The sequence below is a fragment of the Neolamprologus brichardi genome, chromosome 14 (genome assembly GCF_056152115.1).
Source record: "Neolamprologus brichardi isolate AB-2024 chromosome 14, ASM5615211v1, whole genome shotgun sequence".
Lineage (NCBI taxonomy): Eukaryota > Metazoa > Chordata > Actinopteri > Cichliformes > Cichlidae > Neolamprologus > Neolamprologus brichardi.
Genome location: NC_142117.1, coordinates 34,003,129 through 34,015,878, shown reverse-complemented (window position 1 = coordinate 34,015,878; position 12,750 = coordinate 34,003,129). Strand labels below are relative to the sequence as shown.

The window sequence follows — 12,750 nt, the reverse complement described above, 5'->3', positions numbered from 1 at the left end:
CTTTTTCTTGTTTAATCTGTTATTTGGAGCTTACTGAAGTCAGGTCTGTTGACAGTAGCACTCCAAATAGCCCCTTAATACATTCTATTAATATCTCTGTTCAAAGAGATGACAACAGGTTATGTAATTTTTATACAATGATTCATTGAGCAATGCAATCAGATACAAACCACCACATTAAAAAATTAATTAACAGGTGTTAAAAGTACAGGCCACTTGCAACTTGTGTTAGAAAAACAGAAGGTGCTTGCTCTGTTTATGTTGCCAAATAAACAAAAACATCCAGGGCACGAGGATGAACGCAAGTGCTAACCACCCAGTGCTACTAAACCTTAAATTTAAACTGCTTGAGTCGATGTAATGCAATAAATAAAAGTACCGTACAAACTGTTTGTGCCCAGTTTCAGTTTAGAGCGAACCGCATTTGTGGGCATTGTAATGCCAAGAGGATGACATGTTAAGAACTAATCTCAATGAGTACATCAACTTGCCCTTTAATGTTTCGCAACTTCAGAGACTAGTCTGCACGACACAACATAACAACACACCAAATATGGATGTCTTTGTGACTGAACAGGTTTCAAGAAAACTTGAAACGACAGTTGGCCCGTTTTAGACGGACCTACTTTTGGCTTGCTAATTTACAACTTATGACGCTCATATGGTTGAGATGAGAGCTACCCCCCCCTCAAAAAAAAAATACTGTTTGTTCTATGATAAATACAAGCAGGCAGGTGTCGTTTTGAGTTCTATAAGAATTGTTGTCAGGTTGTATTTTGCCCTGGGGACAGACTCGTTAAGTCTGTGTAGACCGTTACAGCTCTATACAGGAACAGCTTTTATTTCCTTTTATTTTACTATTTCCTTACATGATTCATGGTGTTTTCAATCACTGTAACAATGCTGATTGCACTAAGCTACATTAGCTTAAACTGGATTAGTTCACTACAGTATTTTTCAACAACAGACGCTTGTTTTTAAATAACAATTAAAAAGCAATCAAATCAAACAACAAAAGAAATTCTTCAGCTTAATGTTAAGAATAATTGGTATACATTTATACTTAGGATTAGTACACTTTAGTGTACAGTGACAACAACCAGGAGCACCTTCATTGAACAGGTCAGACTGGTTCCCATAACAGGTAAATGTTGAGCAAGGTGTTCTACAAAATGCGAGTTGCTACATGTGTGATACCAAGAAATGGTCAACACAGCTGAGGCACGCAGGAAAGAACATCTTAAACCATAACATATTATCCATGCATGGTACTGTGAAAAAGTCTCCAGCCACTCCCCATTTCTTTTCATGTTTCCTCCATGGAACCGGACTTACCTGTAAATTTTAAAGTGATACTGAGTAGTGCTCCAGGCTTTCTGAGCTCTTTCACAGTGTTTATATGGAAACTTGCTGCTTTTTCACTGTTTTTCAATCCAGTCATTGTATCTGATAATTTCGGAGGATTGTGGTTGCTTGTTTGTTTCTTAAGCTACTAAACAGATATGAATTAGTCGAGCATAAAAGGCTTGTACAGAAGACACCTGAGTTTTATTTTTATACAAACATAAAAAGAGAACTCAAGGAGGAACCAGTGTTGTGTCTACACATAACAGATAACTTAGGTATTTTGTTACTAACATACTATCAACCTGTTGTAACAACACGCAACATTTCCTTACTTGATTCTCCGAAACTGTCACAACTGGGGCAACAATCGTGTGATAAATAAATGAGGACCTAAGATGCAGACGGTGATGGAGATGCAAGTGGAGGTTTATTTACAGTGAAAATAACAGAAGTGAGGGCAGGACTGACATAAACCTAAACTGGGTGAAACTAACAAACAAACCTGGAACATAAGGTCAGCGGGAGAAACTCAGAGATGGCAGATGAGGACGGCAGAACAGGGAGACGTAGAGAAACATAGGGAATGAACACAGACGACGCGACCAGGAACAGAGGCAAACACACTATAAATACACAGAGGGACACTGGGAAATCAACCACAGGTGGGAGACACAGCTGGACCTGATTAACCTGACGAGACAGGGGAATACTAACACCAGGGACCAACAGAGGGAGCACAACCCAGAAACCCAGTATCTAAAATCCAGCCCGTTCTCACTCCCGAGGCGTAACATGCCGACGTTTTGTCACGTCCCGCGGCGTGCCTGAGGAACGCGAAAGGAGACCTTCGGCGTTCTTATGGTACGCGGCGGGTTATGGCCGAAATCCAGTGCATTGACGCTCCCGCCGTAATAGACGTTCCAGCCCTGTATTCCAGCCCTAAACCTAACCTTATCCCTAGCCCTAACCATAACCTTTTTCCTGACCTTAACCATGACTTTAATTATGTTAAATAGCGTGTTTCTAAGCGATTTGAAGGAAAAGAGCGAACATGTGTAGATTGAGTCCATACGGTTCTCATATTTCCTCATTTTTCCGAGGTCGTCATTTAGGAACGTGGTGGGTAGCCGAAAACGTAATATGTTGACGATTTGTCACCTAGCCTAAAATGTGAGGCTTTGGGAGTGAGAACGTGTTGCTAAAATCCCAAAACACAGACCATCCCAAAACAGCTCACACATAATAATGAAAATAATAACAATAAATACACCAAACACAAAATCACTGAGTCACAGACTCAGGATCATGACAGAAATATAATATATGATGCAAAATATAACACAGTTTGACAGCCATAAAATAATATTTTAATATTTTCACACCAAGAAGGTGTTTATCAAATAGCTATTAGCCAAATAGTTACATTACTTAAAATAGTTGTGCATACCTTGGCATTGTGCGCAGGATATTTCTTAAAAGTTGAAGTTGAAGTGTAGAACAAAAGTAGAAGCGAAAAGCCTAAAAAGAAACTACAGCAGATGAACAGTATTTTATAGTCAAGAAATAGGCCCTTTAGTTGAGTCTGTTCATTGAAGTACGATTAGAAATGTAAATGAGAGGGAAAAGGTGTCTGTGAAGAAGACATTCTCAAGGAAGGACAAAAAATGTGTAAAAATTTGAACAAGGTAGGGGGGAAGAGTTGTCAATCTGTACAGAAGAGGTAAGCAGAGGTACAACAGTGAGTCCCTACAGCCGTCTTTAGAGCACAGAGGTGGTTTTATCAAAATTGATGAAATAATAAATGAAGGAAAGTACTGTATGTACAAATTCTTTAGTTATTTCTTTATGTACTGTATTTCCATGTATGTTTGCATGTTTAAGTAAATCACTGCATCACCACTGTGCTACTATTGTTTCTAACCGATAAAGCTTTTGTATTTATTTATTTATATTTTAAGTCACATTATTAATACTTATTTGGCAACAAAGGGATTCAGTATATTTCTGTTGACTAACAACAGACTGCTGGCAGGCATGTGTCATGATGATGAAAGACTGTGTGGTTGCAGAACTATTACTGCTCCCAGCTTACAGTTGTGGCCAGACGTTTTCAGACACTAATGATGCACAAGAATTTCAAGGAGATTTTGGCCTCTTAATGATTTCTTTGAATTGTTCTTTTTCAGCGTGGAATGATTGCATAGCATACATCTTTACTGACTTATACTCCCCTATTAATTTTAGTTAAATTTAGTTAAATTGCACCTCAACCACATGCTTTTAGTAGCCATCAACAAGCTTCTGGGATAATTCTTTCTGGATATTTAAATTTAAATGGGTCCGTTTCCTGGCATAGGCCTGATTTTTAAGTAAAGTACACAAATTTTCAATAAGGTTGAGATCTGACATTCCAGTAGTTTACTGTTCATGGCAGGCCTGAGTCTTGGCAATTACTTTCTTGTTCCTGAGCAACCTAACAAATTTCTTTCATCTGAGGGTAAGAGTTTGAGTCTTTTTCCAGACCTTGGCAAAGTAGTGACACATCTGAATAACTTGTATTCATGTAAAATTATTTAAACCAAAGATTTTCAGATCTGCAGTTATTTAGAAATAGCTCCAAGAGACCCTCCCAACTTGTGTAAACCTATGTTTCTCCTTCTTAAATCTTCAGTGAGTTCTTTGGACTCTTTGTTCTGAGCACTGGTCAATCTAATTAGTGCTGATAAACAAATCCTTTTAATGCTGTTGTAGCCAATCACTGACCCGATGTGACCTCTGTATATTAGTGGATAGCCTTTAATGACACAGAGTTCACTTATTAGCCAAGCCCCTATTCTCAAGAAGATGTGAAGACTTTTCTTAGAAGATATTTCTAACTGTTAGGCGTTTTCCAGTCCTTTGACCAAAGTATTTGCAGGACAGACAGTACCAAAGAAAAAAAGACATAACAGCTGTGAGTGAATAATTTTTGAATGGGAAAATATCCGGGCATTACTACACCTTGATTTGTATTTTTTTATTTTCTGAGGACTCATTAGATGCCTGTTTCTTTTTCTTTTTTTGGCCAGTAGGTATTTTCGGTGCTATAAGGGATTGTGTGACTGGCCACCAAAAAACAAGGCTGGCATTGTTCCTCTTTTTTTCTTCATGGGTCTCATTCAGGGAATGATTCAGCGTTTTTCATCATTCTGTCACATGTCACAGAAATATGCACACATGGACTAAAATACTGTGTATCCAGTTTAAAAAAACAAACAAACTCCAAAACACTTAAAAGTATCTTTACTCGATTTAGTTAAAAAATAAGTAAAATAAAGTAAAAATAGATAAAAACTATTTTTCAGAAAAAAATCGACAGCATTTTACTATAAACTAAGACTCTCTGGGTTCATGTACATTTCAGCATTGGACTATTCTATTAATATGTGGTTGTCTCATATTACAAGACTTTTTGTATCAGATTTTAAAGAAAACTTTGATGTCTCCAGAAACCCAAGTTTAGTTTGGAGGTAAAAATGATGCCACCTTAAGCTGACTCCACCTTCAGTCATCTAAGCTGAATAAAGAAGGTAGAATTTCTTTCTCCCTCTCTCTTCCTCTCTCGCTAAAAGCCTTGCACAGGCCTTTGAGCCACAGAGATCCAATGTCACCTTCATCTCAAGAGGGTTGAGCTCACCGACACAGAAGCCCTCCCATCTCACAGCGCACTGAAACTGAATTTTGTTCAGCTCCTTCCTCATCCAACTATGTATTCTACCGGTTTGGAGATCCTCGGGATCATTCTGGCTGTGGCTGGCTGGCTGGGAGTAATGGTGACCTGTGGCCTGCCTATGTGGAGAGTGACTGCCTACATCGGCCAGAACATTGTCATCTCTCAGGTTATCTGGGAAGGCTTGTGGATGAACTGTTCTGTACAGAGCACAGGGCAGATGCACTGCAAGGTGCATGAATCCATGCTGGGGCTTCCAGTTGACCTGCAAGCAGCTCGTGCCTTGGTCATCATCTCTCTGGTTCTTTGCATTGTGGGCATTATTTTGTCAGTGGCTGGTGCCAAGTGCACCAACTGTAGCCGGGATGTGAGCAGTAAACCTCGCCTCATGGTGGCTGCAGGGGTGACATTTGTGGTGGCTGGACTGCTGCTTCTGCTGGCTGTGTCCTGGACAGCTCACGCCATTGTCCTGGGCTTCTATGACCCCATGCTGGAGGAGACAGGGAAGAGGGAGTTTGGTAATGCTCTGTACTTTGGTTGGGCTGCTTCCTGCCTGCTGATTCTAGGGGGAGCCCTGCTCTGCTGCTCCTGCCCTCGCAGATCAACCACGGCACCAAGCGGTGGTGGTTCTGCACCTTCCCGCATTGACTACTCAGCTGTAAAAACCATATCAGTCAATGGATACACCAGAAGAGACTATGTATGACTGTGTGACATGAGGAAACGATGAACTGCATTTATAAATTTGTGGTTAGTACCGTAGATGCATGTTTGGTGCTAGCTTCAAATGTTTAAATGACTGATCCGTGTTCCATGTTTTAGTTGTGAAATTTTTTTTAAATGATGTGCATTTTTTTGTTTCTTTTGCAAGTATGAACACATTTTTTTTCCTCAAAAAGCTGAAATCAAGATGTTTCTAACCTTTGGAAATCTTCACACAATGTACTTGCAAGTAAATTCTGACAAGAGGAAGTTTCACAACTTCAGTTGAAAAGTAAAACTTTTTTTCAGTAACTGGTTTGTTATCAGCTTTTCTTTATAGTGGATATGCACTTTGTGCTGTGCTTTTTATTCCAAAAGGTTTGTTGGTGTGCAGAGGCAGGGACATATACCGGCTATAGAGTTCAGCCATGTTTGACCAAGAAGTGCAGTTCAGGGGCATTCCAGCTTTAGATATTTTATTTCAATGTAGATGGAAGAAACTAACAATAGATGGCTTGTTTCAGAAAAGCACCTTTCTTTTGTAGCCTGCCCTCCATTTGCAAAGTGAAATTGAGTCGGAGATAACAGTCTCCATCTGCAGGGGATGTAACCTGTGCCGAGTCACAACTGAGCCACAAAGACTCTATTGATCAGCTAGTTTGCAACTAATTGCTGTGCACTTCTGTTTGGCATTGGATTCACAGCCTCAAAATATAGTTTGAATGTTTAAAAGGGTATGTCAATTCTTTTTTTCTTTTTTTTTAAAAGCAAACATTATATAAAAGAAGATTTACTATGAAAGAAATTATGCTCAAATAGTACACTTTAACAATGTAGACAGAAAAATAGTCGACTTGCTTCATTTAAGGTCAACCAACCCATGTGATTTAATCCGTTCGACAAACAAGAAGAGCTAAAAATCCACAAGAAACACAAATTAGAAAACATTTCATGTGTTCTTAACTTAGGCATTAGCTACAAAGTTACATATATTTATTAGTATACAGTAAAGTATATTTACGAGCTTCTAAATATACTAGAAATTCCTTTTCAGTGGCCACAGAGCTGCTTACAAAATGTGTCATTCAGCACAACAGTGCAATCTTGTGCTAGTCAGAAGTGATGGAAAACATATTAGTACAAGCCAGCTCCCATTCCAAAGAAACTGCAGATGCAAGAGAGAAAAAATGATGTTCTTGTTGGTTAAATGAGGTGTGGACAAAATATGAGTGCATCATTTCCCAGCAGAGAGTGACTCAGGATAAAATGTTAAGGCTTTTTATATTTTTACTGTTCTTATTCTGATGGGCCGAGGCTTGCTCAACAACTTCAAGAAAATATAAATTTCTTGAATAATGTTTGATTTAAGCCCAAGCATTCAAGCATCGTTCATTCAGTGTCTGAAGGCCATGCGTTTGACTGCTGTGGTCCAACGATCGAGTCAATAATGTTTATGTTAGTAAAATGGTTTACAAAGGGAAAATGATGCCGTGCAGTTTGTGTTAGTGTGATGAGGAAGCTCTGCTAAATCTTGGAGGCCAAAGTGTAAGTTTTTCTCCACAGCACACTGAAAATGTCCTTTCAGAAAAAGGACACTGATAATCCATTCCACCCACCCACAGGACACCTAAACAGACTATTTATGCATTTTCCAACACAATGGCGTATTATATAGTGTGTTCTTCTATTACGAGCACGTCCATGTACTGAGAGAAATACAGATGTTCCTAAAAGAGTTTCACGAAAGTAATATATTCAGTGCACACTGTATTACGTTAGAGGGGTTTTGTGATGCATTGCAGTTCCACAAGTAGTGTTAGTCAAGAACTTCCCAGAAGGACAGATTAGTCATTTGAACAGATGGAGTGAAGCTGTTTTTAGCAGTACATATCAGCACATTACACACCCTAATATGATGACATAATATCTAATAATTTAAGCTTTCTAAATTGAGGCTGCTTGAGTAACTCAGTGTGTGCTTTACACTAAGAGAAAAATAACTCGAACAGCATTCTTATCAATCACCTGTCTTAAAAAGACATTTTTAAAATGATATTTCTATAAAAAGGAGAGAAAGAAACCTAGGCCTTGTCTTTTTTGTGGCCAGATGAACGCGCTTTTTCCAAAACATTTATATCTCTAAACTTTTAAAGTTGAAACATTTTTAGGTGGAATTGTGAAAGCTTTCCATAGAACTTGGGATGATGTTTTTTTTTTTTTTATCAAATTTATCAGAGGTATGCAGAGGCTTTCACATATATACAAATACAACCTTCACATAATCAGAGAACTCCCACTGGTTTCCAGAGAACTTCCCCCCCCCCCATATGCTTTTCACCACTTCCATCATGTTCGGGGTTCAGTGACTACTGTTTATCCAAATAAGGTGTAATAAAGTACTAATGCCATTCACAACCCATTTATGCAACTTGCATTATTAATAAGCATTTTTAACTCTTTCTGATTCATTTGCCTCACACTACTACAATGATACTATTGCTGAAGTTGTCCTCGACTTTCAAGCATTCATCCTTCGATCTTTACTTTTTCTGTTATTCTTTAACTACTGTAGACTTGAGAGATAAAGCCACTGTTTACTCTCCCCTCACCCAAACAGGTGGGAGAGCTGCTAAGGCTGTGAAAGTTGAATCATTAAGCTGAGTCGGCTGTTTCTGGCAGTACAAATGAGGTGGGGCAGTTAACTATTTGAACTCCTCCAGTCAATATCCATGTGACTCCACCTATTTAAAACAATCTGTTCTCTTATCAGCAATAATCTCAATAAATCACTCAGATCTCTTCAAACTACTCTGAGGACATCTGACACTTGACATTTGACAGTGGACACTTCGTATTTACACACAGTGCAGACATGCCTTCAATGGGATTAGAGATTCTTGGAGTGGCCCTGGCTTTCCTTGGATGGATCTTTGCCATTGCGTCTTGCATTTTGCCCATGTGGAAGGTAACAGCTTTAATTCAAAGTAATATCATCACTACTGAGACGAGCTGGGAGGGCATCTGGATGGAGTGCCGAATCCAGAGCACGGGTTACATGGGGTGTAAAATTCATTACTCCATGTTGGATCTAAGTCCTGAGCTTCAGGCCGCGCGTGCCCTTACTATCCTCTCTATTCTTTTGGGAATATTGGGGCTTTTTGCAGCCTTTGTGGGAGCAAAGTGTACCAACTGTGTGGATGAAAAGGCAACCAAGGCTCAAGTGATGATTGTTGCTGGTGTGAACTTTATCCTGGCATCTCTGAGCCAGATGATACCCGTGTCATGGTTTGCCCATAATATCATGATGGACTTCCACAATTCAACGGGATTGGGGGAGAAGAAAGACTTCGGTGCAGCTTTGTACCTGGGCTGGGCAGCAGCTGCTTTTCTTCTCATAGGAGGGGCCATCCTCTTGTGCAGCCGGCCCCAGAAGCCTCAGAAAAAGCATGGGCCTCCATCAACGGTATATGCTCAACCTAAGTCCGTCATCCCCAGTGACTATAACAGGAAAGACTACGTCTGAAAAAACCATCTGCTCTTTTATCACATCTTTGCCATCATGGTTGAGGAGAAGATCCAATTTCATATCTTAGAAATTGGTATAAGAAATTCCATATTCTGTCTTGGTATATTGTCATGTCCTACATTTTGAGTGCAGACATGTTGCTGCTGGAGATTAACAACTTTAAAGTTCTATTATTTGCAGTCCAAATTTAGAGAGTTTATTCATTTATATGCCTGCAGTTTAAATTGTGTTGATTACGCATTTTTTAATACACATAAATGCTTTGATTAGAATAAGGTGTCATTGTGTTCTATCTGTATCCATCTATATGCTTTTTAAAATCTGTTTCTCTGGAATGTTTTCTTGGTTTACATGTTTTTAACGCCCTTTTTAAACAAACCTCTTGTGATCATTTTGACTGTTGACAATGAGCCCTCACTGTTGAAAATGACTGATTGCTAAGGCTTCAAGATAATCTATTTATCTGTCTATAAAGGATCTTGTATGTAAAAAATAATAATTGCGTGACTATGACTGTTTTAAGTGATTGCAAAAAATTTTAATTAAAAAGTATAAAGGGCAGGGAAAAAATGAGTGTAAGCAACAAATACATGAAATTAAATGTCAATCAAAATAATCGATGTCAGTGTTTGTTTGTTTTTTAAGAAATCCGAGGTGTACGATGATCTTTGGATGAATGTTACTGTCAGATAGGGTGTGTAGTGTAAAATAAAATACATAAAAAATAAGTGAATGTGAATAAGCGAACACCCAAAAGAAGCTTTTTCTTCCTTTTTACTTTTTTGAGAGTGAGCTATCTGGTATATCAACATTTGAGAAAAACCATGCAAAATACACACATTAATAATATTTTATAGCATCAACAAAGTAATGTATGTTTTGACTTTTTCAAAATCTAGTTGCTTCCATCATTGGCTGAGAAGCACTGCTCTATTACACAGCAGTTATATAAACTAATGGTAATGATATAAAATTAACCAAGTCTCTGTTTGATGGTAGATTGGTCAATTATACTCTACTGTTCATACTAAAATGAGAATGTACTAATTTAGAACGACACATTCAAAAGTAGAATCTGTAAAATGTTCAAGCTTGATATTGTAGGGGTGTAAAGAAGAACAATGTCATTAATTTTGCACACTCAGCCATTCATTAGACAACTCAGAGTCTCTGTCACAGCACTTATTCATCTCCCTGTCTCCCATATGTCTGCAGGCTCTGTGATAACAAGAACCGCTACCTTGTCATCTTACACACAGTCAACTATCTGAACTCTCACTCCAAACAATGAACCCATTTTACTCCTGGGTTGCAGAGTGCTGGGGGATGGGGGCATTCTTAGGGAGACAGTCTTGGACGAAAAGAAATTCAAGGACATTCTACAGACAGATGGATTCATTAAGACTCATAAAGGTTAACAGGACTGCCAGGTGAAAGCCAGCCTCATAACTCTACTCTTTGTATGTGTAAGGATTTAACTTCAACTGAGGTAGTCTGTGCTCTCGTAAAGCTGCAGAGAATCTTCACTGCCTCGCTTAGGAGAAGCAAGGGCTTTTGCAGTGATTATCAGGAGAGTAACAGTTTGTTTTGGAAGTAGCGAGACCAGAATTCTTCATTTATCAGGCATTTCAAAAGAAGCAACATGATCTCACAGAGGGAAGGCTGGGCTAAAGGTTTATCAGCATCATGAGCAGCTGCAAAGTGAAGGGAAAGTTTTCACTGACTTCACAAAATGTCATTATATAAACTCATTCTGAGAAGGTAAAATTCCATTTATATTCTTTCTTTTAATAAGTTTGCTTGACAACAAAGATCTCTTTTTCTTCCCATACTCTTGTACATTAAACTTACAACCCTTTTAGCTGTAAAAGACCTCTTTGTGGTCAGGCCCATTGTGAAGTTGGCCATGTAAGCCGATAGCAGAAAGACTTGAGTGTCCAGGTAATTCCTCCCCTTTTAGTGATGTCAGCTTCATCACAGACTCCTCCCCTGCACCTGACCAGCCTTATAAAATCAGCTCTAGTGAAGTCGAGGTGAAAGATCATCACACACCAATGCGAGGCCTGAAATTAACCATACCTGGGTCTCTTCTTGGCTCTTCTCCTCTATTAGATTTCTTTTCTGGGATCTTACCTCAGGTGTGACATACCTTCAGCAGGAAAAGGAAAAAGGACCCTCAGCATGTCTATAGGGCTGGAGTTGATTGGCATTTCCCTCTGCATTTTAGGATGGCTTATTGCCATTGTGTCTTGTGCCCTCCCGATGTGGAGGGTGACAGCCTTCATTGGCAGCAACATTGTGACAGCTCAGATCATCTGGGAGGGCCTGTGGATGACTTGCGTGGTCCAGAGCACTGGACAGATGCAGTGTAAGGTGTATGACTCTATGCTTGCCCTCTCCCAAGATCTTCAAGCTGCCCGGGCTCTCACAGTCATCTCCATCCTGTTAGCAATCCTGGCTTTGCTCATTGCTATTGCTGGGGCCAAGTGCACCAACTGCATTGAAGACGAGGCATCCAAGGCCAAAGTGATGATCATCTCTGGAGTCTTCTTCATTGTATCCGGTGTCATGCAGCTCATTCCTGTCTCCTGGTCTGCGAACACCATAATCAGGGATTTCTACAATCCGTTACTCACTGATGCTCAGCGGAGGGAGCTGGGGGCTGCAATGTATATTGGCTGGGGAGCCGCTGCACTCCTGATTCTGGGCGGTGGACTGCTCTGTTTCTCCTGTCCGCCTCGCGAGACACGATACAACCCTTCACGAATGGCTTATTCTGCTCCACGGTCTGTCGGTGGGCCAGGTTTAGAAAGGAAAGACTATGTATGAACCAAAAAGACAAAGAAAAAAAAAACAGTACTCAATCTTGAACTTGCTCACCCCATCAAAGTGAGATTGTCTTTAGACGAAGAGCTCATAAAAAATGAGAACTGTTCAATGACGGATGCATTTGATTTTGCCTGTAATATTAAGTATTTTTTTGATGGACCTTTTGCTTTTCAAGAGACTGAAAAAGGATGAAAGAGACATGTCTGTGCATATCTTAGTACTCCATCTTTTTCAGATTAATATTGTTCATTTTTTTTGTTACTGTTACATTTTATATGGTACCAACTTCTTTACATGTTTACAAAGAAAGTTTTTTTCCCCACAAGCCACCACTGCCACATTCATACTGAAGCATCCCTCTGTAGAAAATTGAATGATTTGGTGTGTTGAATAGCACACAGAGGTAAATGCTGTAGAAATAATATCAATAATGACCTGTACCAGCCAAGACAAATGTTAACATGCATTAAATGGAGTTTCTTTTACATTGTGGAAAGGGTGAAAGTCTGCTGAGAGACTGGAGGCTGCAGGACACACAGTGTCCACAGTGTGTACTGAGAATAAAAGAACATGGGTTCTGAGGCAACTTGTAACTGAGCTAATCATGCTGTATTACATGATGAATATGTATTTTTCA

General features: G+C 39.4%; 3 protein-coding genes across 3 annotated transcripts; all 3 read left to right on the top strand.

Annotated features, from left to right (window-relative positions):
- Positions 1-4,972: 4,972 nt before the first annotated feature.
- LOC102791924 (claudin-4-like) lies at positions 4,973-5,900 on the top strand. Its single transcript, XM_006805208.3, has one exon. It carries the CDS (start codon positions 5,094-5,096, stop codon positions 5,760-5,762), a length of 669 nt encoding a protein of 222 aa, XP_006805271.1. The 5' UTR covers positions 4,973-5,093; the 3' UTR covers positions 5,763-5,900.
- A 2,507-nt stretch (positions 5,901-8,407) lies between these two features.
- On the top strand, positions 8,408-9,392 carry LOC102775784 (claudin-4-like). The gene is made up of 2 exons (XM_006805236.3): positions 8,408-8,447; positions 8,553-9,392. Exon 2 carries the CDS (start codon positions 8,631-8,633, stop codon positions 9,279-9,281), a length of 651 nt encoding a protein of 216 aa, XP_006805299.2. The 5' UTR covers positions 8,408-8,447; positions 8,553-8,630; the 3' UTR covers positions 9,282-9,392.
- A 1,942-nt stretch (positions 9,393-11,334) lies between these two features.
- Positions 11,335-12,750, top strand: LOC102792215 (claudin-3-like). The gene has a single exon (XM_006805209.3). The coding sequence runs from the start codon at positions 11,466-11,468 to the stop codon at positions 12,111-12,113; it is 648 nt and encodes a 215-aa protein (XP_006805272.1). The 5' UTR covers positions 11,335-11,465; the 3' UTR covers positions 12,114-12,750.